The following is a 25000-nucleotide window of genomic DNA, read 5'->3' as shown; positions in this document are numbered from 1 at the left end:
GAAATTGAATTTCATTGAATTGACATTGAATTATGGTATTGAATATTGCTACAATAGGCTTGCCATACTGAAGGCTTCATTTGCTACAGAACGTAATTACCTCTGTAATTATTTTGGATTTGGTTTTACGACACTCAAATGAAAGCCGCTCTCTTATATAGCATGAACATGGAAGGTGACCTAAATTTGATTGTTGGTTTGCAGCCAAGTGTCATATGTGCAAAATATAATAGTTCGCTGTACCGTCAGTCTTTGTAGCATGGGAGATGTACAAGTAGGCCAGTGTTGGTCGGTGTTCTATAAATCTGTGTATAAAGCCTTTTTTATCTTTAACTAACTCCATTACAGTGAAAAGAATCCTTATCATGAGCAGAAAATTGTAATGCTTAGGTTAAGACCAATTAAGAATATTTAGGAAGTTAGACAACTACGAAATGAAATGCAACAATATCTTGTTCTCCTTTTTCATTGTTACGATACTTTTTTCCCATCGTTTTGAAACGTCTTGAAAAATATTCATAGAGCGTGAAACAATGGATGTTGATATCTTACCGAGTGAGACCCCCAAAGTTAAATGTAGCATCGGCACCAGGCATTCTGCCCAGTGTATCATCGACGTATTTTCTTTACAAGGCGGGTATCTAACCATCGCAAGGAACGCGGTGCAACCACATCCCAGCCCAGGTGATAACTGTCGGTGGAGTTATAGGGAAAAACTGTTATAAATCAGATATGACTGAAATACCTGCACTTTATTATAGGTATTGGTCAGTAACGCGATCAACAGATTAACCAGAAGGATGAGAACCATAACAAGATATAGAGCAAACAACCAATGAGCGAAAATTTCGGATGATGAATCATCTGATCTGAAGTAATCCAGTCCGTCAGACAATTCCAACACGGCCAAGCCAAGCTGAGAAGCTATACCCATCCATCTGAAAAAGAACGTAACAAAAATCAAATTTCACAAGAAAGTCAAAGGTATTATTTTGCACTTACTACAAATTAGCACAGAACTGCGTGTTGAAATGAATGCTCAATGTCAAATGCCATTTGGGAAAGTGGAAAATAACTGCCAAGGGTGCCGTCAGTTTAGATTTTATAATAGAAATTGATCGTCTCTTTTGCAGTTTTGAAAAAGAAGTGCTTTTTGTGAAGCAATTGAGCAACCATTTGACGTCATAAGGTCTGCGGGATATATCTGAGAATAAAATCCTGTTTTGTGCAATTCTGAATACCAGTATTTTTCTTTTGTTTTTCCGTTTTTTTATTTATTTATGAAGTAAGAGGGTGTTTCAAACAATTTAAGTCAGTTAGAAAGTTTGTTTTTCAGCGAATTTTATCAAAACGGCCACCTTCCATCGAGTTCTTCAAGAACAAGATGTAATGACCCGTTGTAAGATTGTGCCTTTTGTTATAGAAATATAAGAACCACATTTTGGCACTGAGGGGAATTGTTTACTCATCAAAGAAGAAGTCAGTTAATTATGTTCTTGACTCATTTACTCGAGTGCATAGTTCAGCTTGAATAATTCAGCCACAGTTTACAGAAAATGAGCTATTCTATGCATATAATTTTTGTATGGCTGATCTTGAAAACGTCAGATCACCGACATGAACGAATCTGGAGACAGAAGTAACACGGCTTCCTATTTTCATAGGAAAAAGCCTGCCGTAAACCATGGAACGTCGTCTTAAAAGACGACCTTCCATGGTTAGAATTATGCCTTCTTTGGTCCATCGGCAATGCAAGGTGCAGTGAAACTGGCTGCTCGTGCAAAACCCAGCGAGGGAGCTCAGAGAACATGGCGCCACAAAACACGTTTGTGCAATTGTGAGCGTGTCAGGATCTTTTTGCATCGGGATTTTGTCTTGAGAACAGACATCACACGAGGTGAATGATAAAAAACGAATGAGGGCATGTAAACTGAATTGACTTTTCCCATCCCCGTTGAGATTAAAAATCCCTTTTTGCTACCGATTCATGCTGATTTCTGAGAAACAATGCGCACTTACGAGGACGTCTTCGTGTCTTCTTGAACCCCCGTGCTTGCCAGCAAAACCTTTGTTATTGCGCTTGAAAACGCCACTGTGATGACAACAAAATGCACCACAATGACAACTGCATCCCTGATGACTTGAAATAAGGCAATCTGTATGGTACCAACTCTTTCAAAAGTCTCAAGAAGGGAACCAAAAACTCTGAAGGTTAACAGCATTGTGTTGACAGCGTATAGATACCCGACAACCTCCAGGTTCTGGTTGTTTGACGCAGATTGGGATGACGCCCATGTGACTATCCTCAGTGGGAGTATCCCATAGAAAAACATACATAGGATAACAAGGTCGAACAAATTCCAGCGATCTCTGTAAAGGAGAGGACTATTGACGACTTTTAGATAATAATTTGTTGCTTTCAAATGACAACGGTGAGAACAAAGGAACAGAAACAACAACAGGGACAGCAGCAACAATAATACAACAGTAACAGCAACAACAGCAATAACAAACGCAGAAAGCTTCTGAGAGAAAGGAGATCTGTCGGAACGACGGCTCAGACCATCAACAACAATAATAGCAAAAACAAAAATACCAACAACATCCCAAACAGCGACAGCAACAACAACAATAGCAACAACAGCTCCAGCAGCGACAAAATCAATAACAATCACAATAACTACAGTTAACAATAGTAACACCGACAATAACCACAGCAACAAAAGCACAAAAGTTTAGTCATTTACCTCAAATAGGTCTTAAATTCTTTTAGCCTCATTTTCTTGTCCTCAGATCGAGCAATGTCCGCAATCTGCTTTCCTTCCACCAATAGTCGTCCACAGAAGAATACCGAGATGGACCACTCCAGGCTACTGAGAGGAAGTTGCGATGATTCGAGACAAATTGCAATATGCAATGCTACAAGGGCCAAGTAGCTGATCATGTCCCGTAAAAAGACGAAGTAGGGAATCGTGAAATAAGCCTTGTACGTCCCTTCAAACCCTAAGAAAAAGGTTGATAATAATAAATAAATTAGAGAAGCTGGAGGGCAAAAAGTACAACACCACCCACGCGCGGCAAGATAAATGACAACACTCATATTACAAGCTTTTTCAAATCTTTGGCTGAAAACAAAAACAGTGTACCAGTTAAAAATGTTATTCTCTGAGCAAATTTTTCAAGGGCGGTTTTTGTCAATCAGAATATGTCTGTCTGTCTGTCTATTTATCTATTTTCTTTTTCAAGAAACGAAAACTTCCCTGTTGAAAAATTGGATGTTAACGGTGATGTATTTGATTAAATTGAAATAATCGTGTGCGTTTTTGAGAACCCGAAATCCTTTTTGTGTGTGCGTTCACCGTCGCACAATTATGGGGACATAGATGTGAAAACACACAAGCAGTGTGGGGTCTGTTGAGAATGTGGACACACAACATTTTGTTTCCACTGTAAAAGGGCCTTTAAATAGTTGTTTTCTGGCAACAAAATCTGGTAATTGGTTTTCTGGTAAGACTGGGAAGTCGGCCCCACAAGTTGGTCTGAAAATTACAAAAGAAATGTTACTTTTGAGAGTCTTGTTGTTTAGAGCACATTAATAAGCCATAAAGTGAAAGCATAGAAAATTAAAAGCAATACATTCATCATCTATCGATGCGACAAAAAAAAAGCAACGACAACAACGTTATTTTACACTTTTTCATGATTTACATTCAATCGATCTTCCTCGGCAAATTAGCTTGGAGGCGAGGCAGGAAGGGATTATTCAGGACAAAGTTAACAACTACTGTATATGAAGTTATAAATACAAGAAAAAGAAGTAAAAAATGTAGGAACAGTAATAAAATAAAGAAAAAACATAAAATCAGCAGCAATTTGTCTGTATAGAGATAAGTTAACAATTATAAAAGTTATGATAGTTTAGGAAAAAGCTTTATAAGACGGGGAACTTCAACATAGACTAAGTCATCTTCAGAATGCAGGAAATCTGGCGGTAAATGCTTGATTTTGTTTCGTAAAACAAGTCGGATGAGCGATTCTATTGAGAAACGAATCAACTTCCAGATTTGAATTCCAATTGTTGTGAAAGAAATAAACATTTTGTCCGTTCTAGAAAACTTAACATAAAAACGTTCATTCGAGATAGATCTTGTTCTAGAATAATGAATCAGACTTGTTTTAGTAAATTGAATATGTTAAGGTAATTCCTTAGTATTGCATTGCGCATCCCTACTGCGCACGATTTTCGCGTCATTAGCACGCGCACATGACCACGTGCATATACAAACCATAAGAGATTTCGCTCAAACTAAACCCGATAGCGAAATAAATGCTCCTTTTCTCTCAAACGAGCACGGTGATCCCCGAATTTTTTTTTTGGTATTTGCTAAGAACAGTCTAATAAAGAACATATTTGAAGAAGAAAAAAAGTTTGATAGTAGAACATGAAATTTTTTTGGAAAACAGTTCCGTACTGGGTGTATTTTACCCAAGGCGAGGACTTCAAGCTAACCACGGAACTGTCCCAAAAAGTGCACTATTCCCACAACCAGGGAATCAAAGACAGCGTAAATGAAGCAATACTGCTTACGTAAATAAAAGAAGCTTTATTCTCAGAATAAATTTTGTGTCTTTGAAGTAACCAAGACTTAATTCTGTATGAAGGTGATTCGAATTTTTAACGCGAAAACAGTAAAAATACCCCATTTTAAGAGCCTGCTGACGCGTAAACAAGCACGGTGATCCCATTTTTAATTGCATTTTTTTAATATTCATATCATGAATTTAAATTATGCCAAGTTTCCAAAAAAGTTTGATAGTAGAGCAATTTCAAGGGAATTACCTTGGTGCACTTTGTTTACTGATAGATATCATACATTAAGTAGCTACAATCGCGAACATAACCGCCAAAATGTTACACGTAGCCAACTGCCTTATTACATGAAATTTTCGCGACACTTTAATTTCGCGAATTTAAAGTGACGCGAATAATAAGTGTCGCGAACATAGCATGACGCGAAAATTAAGTGAACACATCAATATTAAAATCACGTTTTTATCTATTCTGAGGCAATTGCAACTCTTCAATCATACCAAGACATTTACAATCAAAGATAGAGGCGAAATCATTCGAGTCTTAATGTATTCCTCATTTCTTGGTTTTTACCTCAATGATTCATGATTTTTAAAAGCGATTTTGCACATTCACTGAATCGGAAGTAATGCATGCATTTTGTTGAACTTTCCTCAGTGTCGTTGTCAGTCATGATTCGCGAGTTTTAAAACAAAGATTCGTGATTCTTAAAAGACTTTAAACTATGATTCATGATTTCGCTTCCATCCCGAAATTTACACAAACGACTCTGGAGATCATGGTCAATTGACTAAAATTAACGAAAAGTGTAAAATTCTGGCGGACGTTGTCCGACAAGAGATGCTCACGAGTACGTGTACAAAGGTGGCGAGTGGTCTCGCCAATGTAGCTAGCATTACAGCCAGCACACGAGAATTTATAAACGACACGCGAACGTAAACCTTGCGGTACTGAATCTTTCACGCTTAACATGTTTCTATGAGGCTCATCCAACTCCGGGAAAACTTCTACGCACTTCTATAAACTCCCTTATCTCGGCCGGTTTTCTGAAATCGCCCAGACTAAGTTAAGACAACTACTCAAACATTATTGTAAAGCTGATTTAGATATTAAGTTGGTCTTTAGTACGTTTAAACTTAGAAACATGTTCAGCGTGAAAGATTCAGTACCGCAAGGTCTACGTTCACGTGTCGTTTATAAATTCTCGTGTGCTGGCTGTAATGCCAGCTACATTGGCGAGACCACTCGCCACCTTTGTACACGTCCTCGTGAGCATCTCTTGTCCGACAAGTCTTCGCATATTTACAGACACCTAATATCGTACCCAGATCTCACTCTGTCACTGGAAATGTGAGATCTGGTAAAGTTCGACAGTACACCAATTTTCATTGGCTACTAAAAAAGGTTGCGGCAATGCAATGTACTCTCCGATTGGCTTATTTCGTGGGGCACTTAGTGAAGTTTTGGTTTTCGCAAGCTCATGTGCTGTTTTGAATAAATACCAGTTGCGCGGAGGAAAGTTTTGTTTTTTCCGACGCCGGAAAAGCTTCACAGTTGAGGAAAATCATTTTAAAAATTTGCGACGGTTGTGTAAATGGTACCGACGAAAGCCCCACGTACCCTGCCACTGGAATAAAGTTCTTCGTAGCTTGCTACGCGGTACGCAGAAACTAATAAATTCAAGTTGAAGTATGTAATTTATTCAAAACAGTATTTCTCGTCCTTAAAGCGTGACTCGCGAATTAAGTAGTGATCAATTGTGAATTTTACGGTTAGAGTAACTACATTTTTCAAGAGATCGTGTCAACAAAATAGCGCTCGTTGCAGTGATTAGGTCTAAGCACTCTTGAACATTTTCGCTTTCAACTTACGGTTTGGTTAACTACACTTTCCACGAGATTGTGTGAAGAAAATAGCACTCGTTTATTGATTAAGCCTAAGCGCTCGTTTCAGTGATTCTGCAGTTGCTTCAACAATTAAACAATCTCGACCGTTCAAAAACAATCGCCTGTAGCGCCTCTCTCTGTTTCGGCTTAAGTTTAAGCTTTGCCTGTCATCTACCCAAACGAAGCTATTCAAGACTACTCTCGAAGTCCATGTTTATTCCGCAGAATCACCAAGAATCACAACAGAGAGTACGAACATGCACAGTGATAGAAAAGCCCGTATTTCGGGCCTCGCTGGCGCTGAGCATGCTTGAAATTGATCTTTACCAGATCTCCCTTCCCTATGACCGTGAGAGCTCTGGGTACGAGATTAACAGACACCTGCAGTCATCTAGGGCCTGTCTGTCATGACTCTTGTAATACAGAATGTTTCACAATCTTGGATTCTGCCGCCTCAAATTCCAAATTAAGATCAAAGAGGCATTGCACATTAAGTGGGAAAATTACATTCTTAATCAGCAGTTTAGGCATTTAGATTTGTCTCTTTCTTTTTAATTACGTTGCTTTTTTGTCTTTTATTTTATTGCTATGTGCGCTACTTTTGTTTTCTGCGCATTTCATACTTCATATTCAAATTGTACGCAAGTTCTGACGCGTAATTTTGTAACGTACCTTAATATAAGTTCAAATGTATAACCGTTAAAAGCTCATTTGCAACTGAAGATGACATGAGAATGTCGAAACATGTTTTGTAAATTGAAAACTGTCGTTTCTTTTTTGAGAGCTTAGAACTTGTTATTGTTCTCATATAGACCCGTCGCTGCATCTCTTCTTGTAAATTTTGACGTTATTGCTTCAAGGATAAGTTAAATGCCTTTAACTAGCGTCCTACTTAAGATCGCGAAATTAAAGTGATTCATAGCACAAGAATTTCGCAAAATCACGAAATTTAAGTGTCTCGAAATACGCGCATCGTAAAATCGCGAAATTAACGTGTCTCGAAAATTCCATGTAATAAGGTACTCACATTTACAAGTCATCATCGATATATCGATGGACTATCGATAGCCTGCGAACGCAGACGTTTTTCCGGCGGTGGTTTCTCTCCACCGAAAAATAGCGTCTGCGAAACCGAGCTGCAAAACGATTTCTGTGACTTTGAATTTTTAGCCAATCAGAATTAGGCTCTTAAATCTCCAAAGCAAACACGCCGGGAACGCGCAAAGTACTTGCGCGTTGTCCACGTAAACACAAGTAAGATTAATGGCGGGGAATGTGGAGGATATTATAAGCGATTGTGAGATTTTCGGTATCTAAAAGTTAAGAAGCGACTAGGAGGATGCGATCAAGTATGTTGCGGTCTTGAAGGAACGTGATGTTTTCGTCAATTTACCCTCAAGATTTGGAAAGTCCTTGCTGCTTGTGGTGTTTTCGACCGTGCGGTGCTCTTCTGGGAAAAATATTGTGATTGTGATTTACCATTACCAATTCTTTCCGGATTGTTTACTAGGATATTCTACATTAAGATGTCTTTTCGTTTTCTCTTCTCTGACTCTGAAAGAGACAATGCCTTCAAGTTAGCGCCTTGAGTTTCCGCTTTAGGAGGTGGTGTTGATGTAAATATTTATACAATAATTAAGCTCTCAGTGAAAATCCCAAAGGCTTCTTTAACGACGTTTTGTGGTCTTGGTGGTGCAAAAACGAGCGCTAGAATTGGTGAAGGGCCAACGCAATCCGGATTATGTTATTTATCTAAAGTATAATCACTACCATATGTATGTATTGTTAATTTTATTACAGTAGGTCCACATCAGCTGTACTGTAAAGTTGGTTCTTTCCTCTTGACCTGCTTTACTGTATGTATGTATGTATGTATATTCCGGCGCTTAAAATGCGTTCGGGCCGATTTTACTGGTTACTTTCTTAGATACGTTTACTACGGCGAAAAATTCGGGCAAGCGTCACCAAAACGCAAACATTTCTTCACCTCGTCCACTTTACGTACGGCTTTCTTGTATCGTATCGGTCGATAACAGCACTTCCTGAGGCTGTTAGCCCGCATAAATCGGCTCGAATTATCAAAGAGGAGATGTCCAAAATATTCTTACCAAATGCTCTTATCTTCTCCTTTGCAACCAAACATTTTGTCCGTCCAAGAATGCAACATTCGCCACTGCAGGGAATCTTTGGCTAGTTGTTTGTTTCAAAGGTTCGCTAGTAACAGCGGTAACACGAATTGCGCAGAGATCACCAGACTCTCTGTTCTTTCATGGAAGGTGATTGGCCAAAAAAAAGAACAACAAAAGTACTTACGTCACAGAAATCGTTTTGCAGATCGGTTTCGCAGACGCCATTTTTCAGGGGAGAGAAACGACCGCCGGAAATATGGCTGCGTTCGCAGGCTAGACTATCGAATAGTAATAATAATAATAATAATAATAATAATAATAATAATAATAGAAGACGGTCAAAATAATAATAGAAGACGGATAATAACAAGACAACAATAGTGTTAATAATAATAATGTTACTTCTAAGAATAGAAGACAAGATAATAATAGAAGACGGTCAAGTACGGGCCACTGCGATTTGAGCGTTGAACAATGTAACATCATCATTGACGTGCTGGGGGGGGGGGGGGGGGTGGTCAAGGGATGTAGACCTGACAATGACGAAGCTCTTTGGCTATCTATGACGTTTTGAGAAGGATGCAGAAAGCTACGATCTCGAGTTCTCTCAACATAGTGAGAACTTTCAAAGCTACCGCCAATTGACTTTCCCCGTTGGAATAGTATAGGAGCTCAATATAGTTTTAGTATGAGAGAGCTTTAGATTGTACGTAAGATTTTTTTATATTTTATCGCTAATTTACTTACTTTTTTTATTTAATTATTTTTTAATTCAGTAGTTTTCTTTTGATAGTTCCCTCAGATCGCATAGGTTACACTGCGCGCCCTATGTGGTTCTATTTTAGCATCCATACCTTTACGAACTGCATAGTAATAATAATAATAATAATAATAGTAACAATACTAATAATAATAATAATAATAATAATAACATTATAATAATAGTAATAATAATAATATACTAACCAACAGGTTCTGAGTCTGAGTCTGACACTGTTTCCTCTCGTGATAGGCCGGGGTTTTTTTTAATAAATAAATAAATAAATATGTAATCAAATCTACGAGCAGATGAGGAAGCAATCACCAAAACGTCCTTAGTATTAGTAAAAACGAGCTCAAAAGAATGAAATATTCATCTAAACACAGTTTGTTCCACGAGTTGCACCTACGAAGTACAACTGCGGAGTGCAGCTTCTACTTCATGTCACTTCTCTAGCACCCCTACTTCAAAGCGATTACCTGACCATTTAAAAGATATAAGCAACCTGATATTTTAATTAATGCCTTACACTATATACCTTATATACACAATATATACACAATATATACTTACTAATAGGCCCTGAGTCTGATTCTTCTTGTTGTCGTCTTAGACCTGTTTTTGTTTTTCAAAAAAATCAATCAATCAATAAACAAATAAAAATAATAATAAGTCAAAGGAGACGAAATTAAGATGAACAACTTATGCCCGCTTGGCAAATGTGAGAACGAGACTCCTGGAAGCGTTCACATGGTATGCGTTGTTTATACTAACAAATTAACTCAAATAAAATGCTTACGTCAACACTAAGCACAGCATAACAAGCAGTGTTGCTTTGTACTATCAAAAATGATACCGTAAGGCAAATTAGGTGATGAGAGTTTGCCCACAAGAGCCCCACAGGTGATCATGAGGTGTTGTGTTACAACAGCCTGAATTATAAATCTTTGTATAGGAAAGAAACTGGGTTGTTTTTAAAGACCCAAATCACTATCGTTTCACAATAAACGAAAGTAAGCTTTACGTGATGTTGTATTCCTCGCTGTCTATCTACTTTTCAGGTCTAACGGTGTTAATTTCGGCGAGTTTCTACCTCAGCGTCTCTACTGCTTTCCCGCCACCTAGTTAATCAATTTAAACCAGCAAATCTGGAGACTTGACTTTTGACTTGAGGTCACGCGCGCAAAACATTAATCTTTGATCTTTTGTCTCAAAAGTCATCAAAATGGGGTACTGTATTCTATGGGGTCACCCACCCATGTAGTAACCCCCACAAAAAGGCCTTCAGTGACAATCACAAGCACGTGGCTAATTACCAAAAATGACTCCGATTAAAAAAAAATCGACCGAATTTTCAACCTGGTCTGCCTATGATATCCCCCGCAGAAAGCAACAGCAAGTAAGAACGACTTTAAAGGATAGCAGACGGTGAGTGAAGTGACCACGGTCTTACTGATTTTATCTTGCATTGAGACCACTCCTACTAAGAATAAATTTCACTTACGTTGGAACATCGCTCTCAAACGAGGAGTTATCCAGTCTGTTGAGATAAGCAAAGGATACAGAGCAAGTAAAAAGTCATCCTCTTTGCTCTTACATGTAAGGATCGACATTGTCCTTAGGTCGCACTAAGTGTGAATTAAGTGTTGCGTCGGATTTGAAAATAGTAAGTATGCCCTGTTGTTGTAGGCAACGGCAGAGAATCTCTGATAGCCCTTTCATCTACGGTAGCACCGCAATAAATTTAATTTCAGGTGTAGGTTCTCCCGCGGCCGTTCGTTTCTCGGTTTTCGTAACACTCTTCACAAATGAAAATGGAAAGCCATTGGAAACAATAACTGACGAGAGGTGTCTCCTTTGTTAAGAGACCACTAATGATTTGGTTATGAGTTGCCTTTATAGATCCAAGAGGCACTTCACAGTAAGCGTTCTATATTCTGTCTAGTAATAGTTAACACCAAAACTGCCCCCGCTGTTAATTATTAAATTAATCACTAGGTCGCGATCCACAATACTATTGTCACACAATGGTAAGAAGAGCAAAAATTAAATGGAAGTTGCAGGCTGCGAACGGTAGTGATTTCACAATCTTTTAAACTTAGAGCAAGACGCCTGGGGGCGTATACACATATGTACTATTCGGGATGTACTGATTATGTGAAATGAAATGATGTAACAGTTTCCCAAATAAGTATTTCTTCAACTTGCATTCGCTAACTTTGTTATTGCCTTTATTGTCCAACTAGTTGGGTGATACTAAAACAATTCGGCTTCGCCTCATGGGCTATTGACCCGTAGCCCGCAAAGGGTCTAATAGTTAATTAGACCCGGAGCCCGCAAGGGCTACGGGTCAATAGCCCATGAGGCTATGCCGAATGGGCGATTGACCTGTGGCCCTTGATGGCGAAGGGTCCAGTTGGTTTAGTAGCACCCAACAAGTCGGATAGGAAAGGCAATAATAAAATTAGCAAATGGAAGTTGAAGAAATATTTATTTGGGAATAAAACGAAAGAAAAAGTCACGCTTTTCGCTACTCGAGGACTATTACTAATAGTCCTCTAGTAACGTAGCCAATCAAAATGCAGGATTTGCATTAGTCCACTAGTTGGGTGATACTAAATATATATATCCTGATGGTCATGAGTTTCAAACTTGCACAAACATGATACTTTTGCAGGCTTTATTTTCTCAGCTGAAAAATCTTCCTTTAGCCGCCAATTAAGCTGCAGTATTGTTACACTTATTTCATCACTGATATGGTGGTCCACAGTTGAGACGCTGAACTAAAAATCGTATGTCTAACCCTCGCCCTCTTTATTTAAGCACATAGTATGGGAAATAAACAAATTCTAAATTTTAAAAGAATTGAAATTGGCATTACCTAAGATCAGAGCCATCGAGAATGACAGCGGAAAAAGTACAACATCAATAAGACACCATATGTTAAGAAACAACCAGAGGCCAGGTTTATCTATTTTCCAGGTGCGTCCAATCTTGGTATACCATCTTTGACTCAAAATAATGCCGACTAAAGGATGCTCGAAAAACTGCAAGAAACGAAATTGATACAGGAAAAACCCAACACCAACAAATACTTCAAAACCTCTGGGTTGTATGAACAAAACAATGGTTACCTTCCTCTGCCCAAGCTTTGTTGCGGTCTCAAATATTATGTCTAATTCAGGATTGCTACAAAATATCCGAAGAGTATTTTTATTAAAATGTTTCAGTGGATCCAAGAAACGCAGTGTGAACTCTTCCACTTGTTCGGCGAGCGCAATGAAATCACTTTCATTGGCTTCATGTTTGGCTGCTCGTTCACGCAGCTTCTCAGAGACCTGAGCAAATAAGAACACCAACATTAGGGAATTTCTATGAAATTTATCAATCCTCAGCAATTTCGTCAGACAACCTCTGTTGCGCTCTTGAACTTAACAATTACCAGTTCGTTTGCCTCTTATCTCTGGATTAGGCAGGAGACGAAATACAATTTTTGAAAAAATTCATGCTCCTCACTGAAAGTATTAAAACCACTGGGTATAGAATTCTGTTAGAGTTTGTTGACTTCGAAAGTAAGGTTTCCTTTCGTTTTGGAGTAGACAATGGAGAATGAAAATGAATTTAAATTGTACATTTGCATTACGTCATTTCACTAGCCGATTATCGTTGGAAGAGAGGAGGGCTGGGGTACAAAATCTGCTACCTCGCCTCCCTCTCCTTTTTCAGTGTTCCTTAAATATCCAGTGGTTTATACGTACGTGATTTCAGGACGTTTGACCACCTTGTGTTACTACGCAGAAGAGGATAAAATCCTCATTTCTAAAACGAACGGTTTATTTATATTTTACAAATAAAACATCTTACTTTCATTGACAACAACAGAGGGTTTTCTCCACAATTCATCAAAGCCGTTGCCGTCACTCTCTCTTTAACTCTTTTATAATCTCCTCCTTCCACTATTCGTAGTAATAATTCTTGGTTGTCGATAGTTTCTTGGGATAAAAAAAAAAAAAAAAAAAAATATATATATATATATATATACAACTGTTAGTGAGTCTCTCAGGCCAACAAAGGTGTCACCACGTCAGGAGGATCTGCAAGATTCCTAGTCCAAACCTCACGACATGAACGACTGTAGTGAGTAAAAAGGAAGCGAGGACGGACAACTTCTGACGTTAAAAAGTTAAAAAATTAAAAATTTACTAAAACGTTTCGGTCAAAGACCTTCTTCAGTTATGACAACTTTTGAATAAAAACGAAACTTAAATAAGATTTAGGCGCTAACAATTACACAATACCAAGTGACAGCTGTCAAAACAATATATAAGATTGCAAAAAAGAAGAACAAAAAGTGGTGCTAATTTGTACATGACAAAAAGCTAAATTAGCGAAGCAAAAAAATTAACAAAACCCCTAGATGGGCACTTAAACAATATAAATCATAATGAGCTTCCAGGAAATTGACTTAGAGTTCAGCTAAAACCTAAGGGCCTGAAGAAATCCAAGAAAAGGGCCTTAGAACGGTTAATCATGTAGGAATGTACACTATGGGAAAGGAAACTAATTGTAACAAATTCTGTTTTTTGAATGAAATTCCTTCCTTTTATTTAAGCCGTGGGGTGCTAGAGAGAACAGCTGAGCACTCCAATAAGCCTCTTTTGTAATTAAAAGCCTATCGATTTCTTCAGAGTTGCATGAAGCCTGCACCTGATCAATGCATTGAAATGAAAAATCATCTAGGGTATGTGGGATTTTGTTAAAATGCACTGCTACTTCGCAAGTTGTTTTGTTGGTAAGCATAGCAGACTTGGTATTGTGTAATTGTTAGCGCCTAAATCTTATTTAAGTTTCGTTTTTATTCAAAAGTTGTCATAACTGAAGAAGGTCTTTGACCGAAACGTTTTAGTAAATTTTTAATTTTTTAACTTTTTAACGTCAGAAGTTGTCCGTCCTCGCTTCCTTTTTACTCACTATATATATATATATATATATATATATATATATATATATATATATATATATATCGTTTCCCAATGCCATTGTTATTGAACCCTTTCTATTTATGTAGGTAGTGATCTGTCTCTCACTTTATTAAACTTTAAGGGAATTAACGCTGACAAAATTTCCCCAGTTTAGCCGGGATTAATTATTTAGTCCGGATGGTTGACGTTCCATGAAACTGATGTCACCATGCTAACCAAGTGCTGCTCGTGCATTCGTCAATGATGAACTGAAAGTGGGCAATGCGTAGGATTTCAGTAACATGCATCGGTGAACCTTTCAAATTCACTTCCGTTCGGTGAGAAAGAACGCAACAAGTTTTCGCTTTACCCTGTGATTTGGTATCAGAGTTTCCAACAAACACCGATATTCCTTTGTCAACAAGCTGCCATCTGAGTCTGCTGTCTGCAGACTTTTCTGATTTATTTTAAGTGAGATCATCGCAGTTTCAAAGAAGCCTGAGCGCGGAAACTGCAGTCGACTACAGTCTGTGACAAGTGATGAAATGATAAGCTGTAATGGTAGGAACATATATAAAATCACAAACCATTTAAGCGATCTTTTTCAAACCTGGGACTAATAATGTACAGTCAAGACACAACAATTCGTCACTTTCAATGTGGCAGAATTTCCTCACATTTTTCTGCGCTTAAGTTTTTTCACAGTTTGCCACCAATCTAAGGTTGTAATCATTACGACTTTAACATACAGTAAGATGGCTGTTAATTCTAATTCCATTGTCCAGGCCATCAGCGATGGAGTGATAAAGTTTCCTGATTTGATCCACCTCGATCTGCTGCCACACACTCGGAATAGCTCGCATGAGATCATTCTAAATCTAAATACATAATTTACAAAGAGACATGCCCATCACGGTAGATATTAGTTACAAATTGGTAACTGAAAATACCAAAAAATAATGATAAATAAATAAATAAATAGAAACATAAATCATCAGTGCGGCCATCTACACTACCACAATCCAATAATCCTCCATTTTTCTTTGTTCGCATTCAAGGGCCTATCTGATGAGCTTCAGTTATTTTTCGTTTCATAGCCACTTTAAGCAGTTGCGAATTGATTTTGGACATTCGCGAGGCAAACATAATGTAAGTAATTAATGTCAAGCCTTTGTCAACAATTTAAACCCTCTTCACGGAAAGAAAGATAACGAGAGAGGAAAACTGAAAACTATAAGCCTGGGCTGAATTCTTCGAAGCAAAGTAAGCACTGACCTCGTCTCTCCATTTCGTGTGCGGGTTGAAGCAGGCCAAGTTCAAGGATTTCTTCAGGGGACCTGACAAATTACAGCAAAGATCAGCTGGTGGCTATAGGGCGCAAAACCAATCTAAAGTAGAGTTGACTCCGCTATTGAACTCGAACCCTTGGTAAATTGAATCCCGCAAACTCAAACATTTGTGAAACAAATCAACCAGTCTAATATATGTGCCTTCAGAATAATTTTTCAAGCAAGCGTCCAGGATGGAGTTAAATAAGTAAGAAAAAAATGTGCATTTTTAGCTTGCCGTCTTCTCCTCGGTAAAAACAATGACCTGATTCTTACCAGAGCACGCTCAAGCACAGAACAGGACACTCAAAGTGAAAAAATATAAGGACAGCTCAGGAGTAGACAGAGTTCATTTTTAGTTTTTGAAATTCCAGTGAAAAGTGGTTGCCATGGTTGCAAGCCCTCTCCTCTGTGCGAAACTACGTGGCATAAATAATGAAATGTCGATCGCCGTTATGCTAAAGCCATTTGATTGGATGAACGTGCCTTGCTATGTTTTTTAGAGCGCGAAATGTTGTTCCAAAAATAGCTCTGTCTACTCCTGTGTTGGCGTACGAACCCATCGGTGAAGATGGATGCTCCTACTAGCTGATGGGCTCCTGATAAATGATGTATTTTCTAGCGTTTCCTTAGTTTACATAACTTGAGACAGTATTGTCCGGATTTTTGCCAAAAACTTGCCGAGCAATTTAGTGCAAATTACAGAAAATAACAAATTTCGTAATACAGGTGAAACCCTCTGACTTGTCCTACCTTTTCTTGTCTTCGAGATTTCCAGGAGGCAGTGTGGTCCAGTGGTTAGGGCGTTGGGTTTGCATGCGGCTGCCGCGCGGGTTCAAATCCCGTTCTAACCTCTGGCTTGGATTTGTTTCCGGTTGTCCCGGATTCAAATCCACCATGTTTTGTAAATAGCCAACTGGTTGCCTCACGCCAGTTGGGGTTCTTAATCATGTTTCTGTTAAATTGAATTGTTACTTTCACCCTGTTAACAGTGGAGTGCACTTTCACTATAAACAAAACGGTTCCTTTTTTACTTTTTACCAACGTTTCCAAAATTTTAAAGAAATCGACCGAATGGAATTCAAGGTATAATTGTCCATTTTCCAGGAGCTAAATTACCATGGAAACAGTGTCAATCAAAGAAGTGAGAATCCATAAATGAAGGCTAACAAGAGAGGATGAAGCGCTTTATCCAGGATTTCTTGGGGACAGTGTGTTGTCTACCATTCGTGTAAATCATTTATAAAACATAGAATCCGGACTGTCTGTTGTAACTCATGCCATTTAGCGGAATGCTTTAGGACATACTACGGGAAGCCACCTTATCAATTAAAGCTCACTGCTCAGGAGCCTCTGAAATGAATTTTACCGACGTTTTGTTTTCTGGTTTGGACAGCATTTTATGTGGTGCCGTTGGCATTTACCCGCACTTTTAACATTTTTTTTTCTTTATCCATCTACAACAAACTTTCATTCCGTTTTATATTTCTACTCTTTAAACCTCGTACCAGTACCCCTTCTTGCCAGTGGCTTCTTTTGATTCTTCTTCTGCTCCCTCAAAAGGCACTGCGAAAGATAAAATAAGCAATTATTTGTGAATGGAAATTAAGCCGTTATCTTACGTAAAGCGATAGAAAACGATTGACAGTCAAATGGCTTACTAGTTTTTAAGGAAGCTGTGGTGCTGCGTCGGTGGGAGAGTGAAAATTTGGTTTTATCAAACGTGTTGATAAAGGTCGAATTACCACCGTGAACGATTTGGAAGCTGACGTTTCGAGCGTTAGCCCTTCGTTAGAGCGATTAGCCCTAGAAACGTCAGCTTTCCAAATCGTTCACGGTGGTAATTCGACCTTTATCAACACGTTTGATAAAACCAAATTTTCCTGAAAGTTAAATGGAGATTGCTAAAACAAATCAGTTCAGATTTATTTTCTGCTATTACCACGTCGCGCGAGCTGTCTTGAAAGAAAATTACATAGAGGATATTACATGGCCGAATGTTGAAAAATATTTGACCAGTGAGCGCAGAGAACGAGTGAAATATTTTTTCAACACGAGAAGAGAAATTCCGTATCTCCAAGCGGTCATGTAATGTTCTGTTTATTATATAAACACCACTGAAACACAAAACCACTTCAATGCGCAGCCAAAGGCGCGATTACATAATGGTAATAGGACTGAATGGTGACCAATTCGGTCTGTAATCATGGGAGAGATTAACAAAATCGGACGACCGCGTGGCGGGAGTCCGATTTGTTTCATCACGAGTATGATTACAGGTTGAATTGGACGACAAAAAGTCCTGTTACCAATTAATCATAACCATTACAATTTCCGAGAAAACAAATGCATTCCTTTTTCACTGCCTTATGTTACAAATTCGTCCATTTTGGAAAATCCCCAGTTTGGTAGGGTAAGCGTTGTTGCTATGGTTATGGTGATAAATTCTGTGATTGGTGGATTAAGCTGAGTGCACTTAATATGATTGGCTGATGTAACTGTCCGATTTCAGGTATCGGATTTGTGAAAAATAAAGTAGTTAATGCATCAATCAAATTTGAGAAAATTGTAATGGTTATGATTAATTATGAAATCATAGCAACGGTGATCTTTTCACGAGTGAAGATATCATGTTTCGGCGCGAAAGCTCACCTGGTATTTTTTTATGTTTATATAATAAAACAGGTTCCGTTCAAAATTTCGGTTTTTTTTTAAGACAAATTGACAGCAGTTTTCCGTTGTCTCTGCTCCTATATACCACAGAAATGACGCTATAAAATGTCCGAAACTTGGGCAGGGAAACCACTCGCCTACAGCTCGTATTTCATCTTGAATTCTAATCAATTTATGACTTCACTCCCTATGGTCTACACTGAAGAGTACAGATCACGAAAACTGTCGTCCATTTGTAAGTCTTCGTTCACCGCGTAGTCGCACTCCTGCGCAGTGTACAAATTGACATTTCCATTCATGGGTCTGTTTCTATACTTGGACGCACAATTACAAGGTAGTAAACATAGAAAGACTATTCCAACCCTTTCCCGACCCATTCCTCCCCTCATGTATTTGATCATACCTTTAATTTGATCGTCCTCCTCTCTTAACACCGCTTCATTGTCCTTGCCTTCTGCCATATTGTAAATTGAGATTGCGAACAAAACGTTCGGAAATGTATCTAGCTATGATATAAATATGGACCACAATTAGCTACCTGTATGCACTGTTATAAATGGCTTTGAAAGAAGTATTAACTCATTACGTAAAGTCTACGAGTCCCCGGCATCTACGTTAGTAGTATACCAAGTGAGGGTTCTACGTCGGGTGCAGCTGTGGAGCTGTAGTGCCCTGAAGCTCCACAATAGTTAATTCTGTTGAAATATAAAGTGCTACTCAGCCAACGTTTGCAAAAACGTGACCCTTCCTTGTACTTGTTCGACAACACTATACCTCTTTTTGTATTTGTTCAATCTTGTGTGACGGTTACAGTCAGACTTTCAGGTCATTATATATTCAAATCACGTTTCATAGAAAGCAATAGTGCTATTCATAGTCAATTTGAATTGTTACTAAATGCCCGGTGGATGAATTAATGATATGCAAATATTCACATAAAAGGCAAACACATGCTCCTTATTATGCTCTCAACTCTAGTCCGCGGCAGCGAACAGTTGGCGTTTTGCTCTACATTCAAACCCGTCTTCCTCGTGTTTCTGGTTTAACATGGCAGAAGCGGAGCAGGCTCCTCGTCCTCCTCCAGTTCTTGCGGAGATCCCTGCTCGAGTTCAAGCTTTAGATAATCCTTTGCCGAGAGCTCCGGAGGCAGAACTAGTTCAAGCGAACCAAGCAGCTCCAGCAAATGAGTTAGCATGGCCCTTTGAGGTATTGGTTCTTCTCTGCTTATTCGTTTCAGGCAGAACTTATGTCAGTTGTCCTATGCGCCTGTTTTCATTTTGTTTCGTTCGGGGTAGTTTGCCTTCGTCGCCCTCCTCTAGTTCTGGGCCCACTTTGGTTTTCCGGGTCGGACGTGCATTTTGTCAGTTTTTGTTCTTTTTCAGCTTGTCGTTGGTCTTATTTCTTTCGTTCTTTCCACTTTGTTGGGTTTTCTGGTCTATTTCTTACACATGTGTACGTTTATGAGCGTCTTGGTTAGGCTTCACAATTCTTATTAGCATGCATAGTATTGTGGGTTGTTGTTATTTTAATTTTATCTATCGCATGTATTCTTATGTTTTTTTTTTTGCATTGTTTGAGTTTTGATCTGCCTGTCGAGCACGGGAAAAAATAGAGAGAAGGAAATTTGCCTTGGGCCGTAGGCCATGTCTATGTTTGCAAACAATAATAATACCAATGAAAAGGAAAGAAAGAGGAGGAGATAAAGTTGCCGTTGCGGCTGTTGAAATTTCTCATGCCTGCAGAGCAGAGATGGAAAGTTGCTGCTGTGAGTGTGGCCAAAGGTTAAATTTTGAAAATTGACATGAGGTTAGTTGTTGTATGCAGAATGTTCCAGCAGAATTACTGACTCTACGCTCAGGTGTTTCATGGCATTGAAGCACAACCATTTTTATTTTCGCCTTCTTTTTCACTCTACTTGTAGGAGGTTCAGGGTATTAGTGAGGTCCTGGAAAGGATTAGGAAACTAGAAGAGTCTCAGAAGGCCTCTGTAGATTCAACTTTGAGGGGGTTAAGGCTCCTGTTCAAGGCCCCTGTGTTTAGTAAAGACCAGGCCCTGGATTATTTGCTTAGCATCAGGATGGTAGCTAAAGAGTCAAACCACCCCAAAGCAAGCTTTTACGAGGCGGTTCTTAGAGCCATGAGAGAGAAGTCCAGAGTACCGGATGATCATTTTAAAAGGTACCTTGAAGTGCTTTTGGGCGATAAAGACCATGAGAAAGTTCTGGAGATGATGTCGAAAGTGGATAAGTCAATGAGGTCTTCTGTTTCTAGGCTTGCTCGTTTTCCTTGGAGGGGTCGTGGTGGTCGCACGCCTCGTCAGGTTCAGTGCTTTCATTGCCATCACTTTGTGCTTTACCAGAGTGCCTGCCCTATGCGTCGCAAAGGTCCTGGAGGGTTCTTAGAGCCCCCTACTAAGAAGGGAATTTTCTTTTCTGGAAATCCGGATCAATCAAAGTAGTAAAGTCAAGTCATTAGAACAGTTGTTCACACTCTTGATTACTTCATATACCATTGTGTTTTTCTTTCTTGAGCTGAATTAAGGGTGCTGTTATGTGGTTTGTGTTGCAATGTTTTTCTTTTTATGTCACGACCACGTGTCTAATTCGTTCATTTTAGTTCTTTTTTTTTTCCCCTCGGATGTTTCCTAGATTAGGGCGAGTAACTCTCATAAGCTTGCCGTATATCTCGGTAGCTTGTGGACGTACTGATCTCAGGCTTGTAAAGTTACTCCCTCCTGATCGGGAACCTCATTACTCATCTCCCGTTTGGACGTCGTTTTAAGGGCCAGATTTTCTTTTTCTGTTGTGGTTCCTTTAGAGTCCTTTTGTTAAAAGGCACGTTTTGGAGAATGCAACAATGGCTGTTTCGAAGATTTTGTATCTCAGCTTGTTGCTACGCAACCAACGGATGTTCAAACATGGGTGGATGTAAATGGGATTCCTGATCAGGGGGGTGGGGGGGGGGAGTTACACAGGGTGTCTTGGAAGGATATCTTTTTGCCAGGGAATGCTCCTGATTTAAAATGTTTGCGTTTTCGGGACCCTGGGAAATTTATTGCTGGCGGAGTTCAAGGAAACCCTGAGGCTTGGGAAGTTGTTCTTAAAGATCATCCCTCCGCACAAATGTTACATTGTGCGACGTTAACTCCGAGTCAGATCTATATTTTCGCGAGAGCTCAGGCGATGTTTAAAGTCCTATTTTTTTCTGGAGATCGTGCTGCGGATTTACTTTTATCCAAGACAGGTGACGTTTTACGTTTTCCTGATGATTCAGGATTCACGTTTAATCATTTATGGACGAAAACTTTAAGATCGGGTGACGCAAACGTGTTCGCCCTTAAGAGGGGTTCCAATTTAACTATCTGTCCTGTTAGAGTACTTAAGTTGTATTTTGATGTTTGTAAATCTTTAACCATTCAACTATGTCCGGGTTTTTTTGTTCCGTTTTGTAACTAGATCTGGAAATATTTCACCTAAGCATTTGGATTCCGAAGCGGCCCAGGCTAGATTAAGTGTATATACTACTTCACTGGGCGACCAATTATCTGGTGATCGTTATACCCTTCACGGTGTTCGTAGTGGGGCGGCGGTTTCTTTTGCTTTGTCAGGGGTGAGTTTGCATGAAATCATGGACCATGTTGGATGGAAGAATAGTTCGACAGCCTTGCATTACATCAAATTAAAACAGGTGGTAAATCCTGAGGGTGCGACAGTAAAATTGGCAGATCTGAATGTCGAAATTGGAAAGACATATACGAGTCTTAATAATTTGAAGGATTTTTCTAAGGCTTTTCGCGAGTAGGTTTTTTTTTTTTTTTTTTTTTTTTTTGGAATGAATGAGGATTGGGAAGAGAGTTGAATTAAAGAGATGTTTTAAGAGAGTTGTGTTCCATTATTGACTGTGTATGATTTTGAGTATGGCACTGGGCTTGGGGAAGGCCAGAGAGACTCCCCATACCTTATCTACATGTCATGAATAACAATACCTAGGGCAGAATATTACACTATTCTCACTGCATAATTAATTAGCTCATTGCCAAACACGCCGTTATTCCATCACATTCCCCCGTTTGCGCCCGTGCTGACAGCGTCAGTAATGCTTTGCGCCATTTCGAGTTTAAATTTGGTCTCTCCGCTTGGAGCGTGGTCTTTTCGTCCACAAAGACAATCGTCTTTTTGCGATTGCCTTCCGCTTGGTCAACCACCACCAGCCCGCCGTTTCCATGGCGGATCAACTTAATGCTTTTCCTGACCCTTCGGCTCCTGCTGGAGCGCAACAAGTCGCAGAGCCGGCACAAAATCTTCCTCAAGAGTTGGAACCCATAGCTGAGCCTTCCGCGGCGCCTGCCGCCCCAGTAGAGGTAACTTTATTCTTGTTTCTGCTTCGCTTTTTGTAGGGGTTAGTCTTGCTACGTTTGTGGGAGATTTTTTCTGCTTAGCCCGGTTAGCGTTTTGTCTTCGGTCGCGTAATTTTTATACGGATTTTGGTGTTGTTTTGGTGCACGATACAAACATTCTGTCAGCACGTGTCCGTTGATTGTCCACGCTTTGTTGAACTTTTTCACAAGGAATGTTACCGCCTCATGCGTTGTTGTCTACCTGCTTACTGCCCTCGTTTTCCCTATTTCCAAATTTTTCCCTCGGTATATTGGGTTTCGCCTTGGTATCTGTTTATTTTAGTATTTACGGAAATCCTTAGTTTCTGGCATGATTAATTTGGGACGGGTCTAGTGCCGGACAGAGTACGAAAAGCCTTGTTTGTGCCATGTCTCCGGCGTTACTCCGTCTCCGTGGTACTTATGACGTGTGTGTGCTTAAATATTATGGGTTTCCACTGGTGAAGTCAGTTTTGCGTGTGTTCTAATTTGGTATTCCACCAGTGAAGGAGTTTGGTACAATATCCGTAATTGGTAGCACGCTAGGTTTTCTAAACTGGCGAAAGCAGCTCGTGGCATAGATCTTACAAATTGCACATGATTTATGGATTTCCACTGGTGAGGGCAGTATTGCGTTCAGTTCAAATCCGTATTCCACCAGTGAAGAGTTTTATGGTGCGTTTGTTTGTTTGGTATACCGTTAGTTTTTACTGGCGAAGTCATATCCTCGGGAGACGTTGCAATCAGTGTACTTATAACTTAAGGATTTCCGCCAGTTGAGACAGTTTTGCGGGGTCTATGTATAGCTTCATTTGTATGGTTGAGCTTTTTTCAGTGTTACGCTTTGCCGCGGGTTACGGCAATATTATGACGTAGGATGTTATATTGTTTTCTTGCACTGTTTGTTTTATTGTGCTCTCCATCGGTGGGGAATGTTTGGTATGCCACCATCTAGTGACTTTTTAGGTTAATTATTTTTGGGAGAACGTTGGGGCATGCCACTGGTAAAGACAATAGCCTCAAGTGTGTTCTTTTTCATGATAGGCTGCCGATCGCATTAGAGTATTAGAGGAAAAGATCATTTCCTTGGAACGCCTTAAGACTCTAGACAGTTCTGAGTCAGCCTTGGCTGTGCTTCGTGGTTATATAAATCGACCAGCAGCGATGTCTGACAGGTATGAGGCGGTTGAGCTCTTGCAGTCGTTGTTGCGTTTGGCGAGAAACGAGAACCACCAAAAAGCCGACGAGTACGCTGCCACTTTGGATGAGATAAAGACCAGGTCGGAGTTTGTGGATGACCAATAGCTTCAGCGCCTTTTCCTGGGATTGTTGGGTGATTCCGTGCGAGCAAAGGTGGTCAAAGACGCAAACGCGATTTTGAAGGTAGTCGGAAAGGTACCTCCACCTCCCATGCCCGTTCGTCCTGGTTCTACAATGCGCAGGCCAGCCCCCTACCCTGGCCGTGCCCAGGTTCAGTGCTTCAGGTGCTTAAGATGGGGACATATCGCTCGGGCGTGCCGTGCCCCACCAGCGAGGCAACAGTTTGGTCGTGGTCGCGTTGGACAATAGTCTCATACGCCTCAGTTTAACTGTTTAGCGTTGTCTTTTTCACCCTATTTTACTCACTTTCTTCGTTGACCTTAGGGGGGGGGGGGGGGAACCCTGCTCTGTGTCTCAATTTCGGACCTAGTTCGGAGCTCGGGGTCAACGAAGGGGTGGTTCCCCTGCTTTCGGTTTATTTCCGCGTTTTTTTCATTTATCAAATTTCTCCCTTTTCCTTATAGGGTCCTGTTTCATTTTATTCCAAAGTTAGTGCTCTTGCTCCTCCTTCTGGTGATATCCCCGTGAGTAGTATAAAGCAGGGGACCTCCCCTTTCGTTGGCCCCCTTCCCTCGCCGAGTATGGTCGTTGTTTCAACGGACCGGGCTAACATCGAGCAGTTACGTTTCTTTAATCCTACGTTAACTTTTTCAGAGCCGGAGAAATGCATGATCATTTGCCTGTGTGGGAGAGATTGCTTAGTGGTCATAGCTCATCTCAAGCGAACCTTTTTGACATTGTCCGCGAGGGTGTGAAGGTCGACTGTTTTTTCAAGCCATTTAAAGGAAACTTCAAGGGTCGATCGTATGACGCGCCACATCCGCCCTTTATACGGCTCAGCAATTCTAAGATTTGTGAAGGATTTCGAGACTTTATTTCTGAGACTCTGCTTGATTAGGTGGCTGCTGGAGTACTTGATGTGTGGGGTAGGGTCGGTGAGGTGACCCCACCTCATTTGGTCCTTCCCCTTACAGTGG

At 39.9% G+C, this 25000-nt stretch overlaps 3 protein-coding genes across 3 annotated transcripts in view; all 3 read right to left on the bottom strand.

Annotated features, from left to right (window-relative positions):
• LOC138060576 (transient receptor potential protein-like) overlaps window positions 1–25000 on the bottom strand; it is a 209190-nt gene that overhangs the window by 101843 nt on the left and 82347 nt on the right. The window lies entirely within an intron of this gene.
• The window catches only part of LOC138060578 (uncharacterized), a 91660-nt gene that overhangs the window by 21202 nt on the left and 45458 nt on the right, over window positions 1–25000 (bottom strand). The window contains exon 2 of the mRNA XM_068906423.1: window positions 746–938. Coding sequence (XP_068762524.1) covers window positions 746–938 — 193 coding nt within the window. The remainder of the gene's footprint in view (window positions 1–745; window positions 939–25000) is intronic.
• LOC138059748 (short transient receptor potential channel 4-like) overlaps window positions 2016–25000 on the bottom strand; it is a 33767-nt gene continuing 10782 nt past the window's right edge. Inside the window, exons 2-11 of the mRNA XM_068905356.1 lie at window positions 18732–18834; window positions 17164–17221; window positions 15603–15664; window positions 13231–13358; window positions 12501–12704; window positions 12248–12413; window positions 10871–10906; window positions 9940–9981; window positions 2748–3003; window positions 2016–2370 (exon numbers count right to left, since the gene is read on the bottom strand). Of these exons, the coding sequence (XP_068761457.1) occupies window positions 2016–2370; window positions 2748–3003; window positions 9940–9981; window positions 10871–10906; window positions 12248–12413; window positions 12501–12704; window positions 13231–13358; window positions 15603–15664; window positions 17164–17221; window positions 18732–18789 (1365 nt within the window). The 5' untranslated portion in view covers window positions 18790–18834. The remainder of the gene's footprint in view (window positions 2371–2747; window positions 3004–9939; window positions 9982–10870; window positions 10907–12247; window positions 12414–12500; window positions 12705–13230; window positions 13359–15602; window positions 15665–17163; window positions 17222–18731; window positions 18835–25000) is intronic.

This window comes from Montipora capricornis, chromosome 8 (assembly GCF_036669925.1).
Source record: "Montipora capricornis isolate CH-2021 chromosome 8, ASM3666992v2, whole genome shotgun sequence".
In the NCBI taxonomy this organism is placed as follows: Eukaryota; Metazoa; Cnidaria; class Anthozoa; order Scleractinia; family Acroporidae; genus Montipora; species Montipora capricornis.
This window is presented reverse-complemented; position numbering and strand designations above follow the sequence as displayed.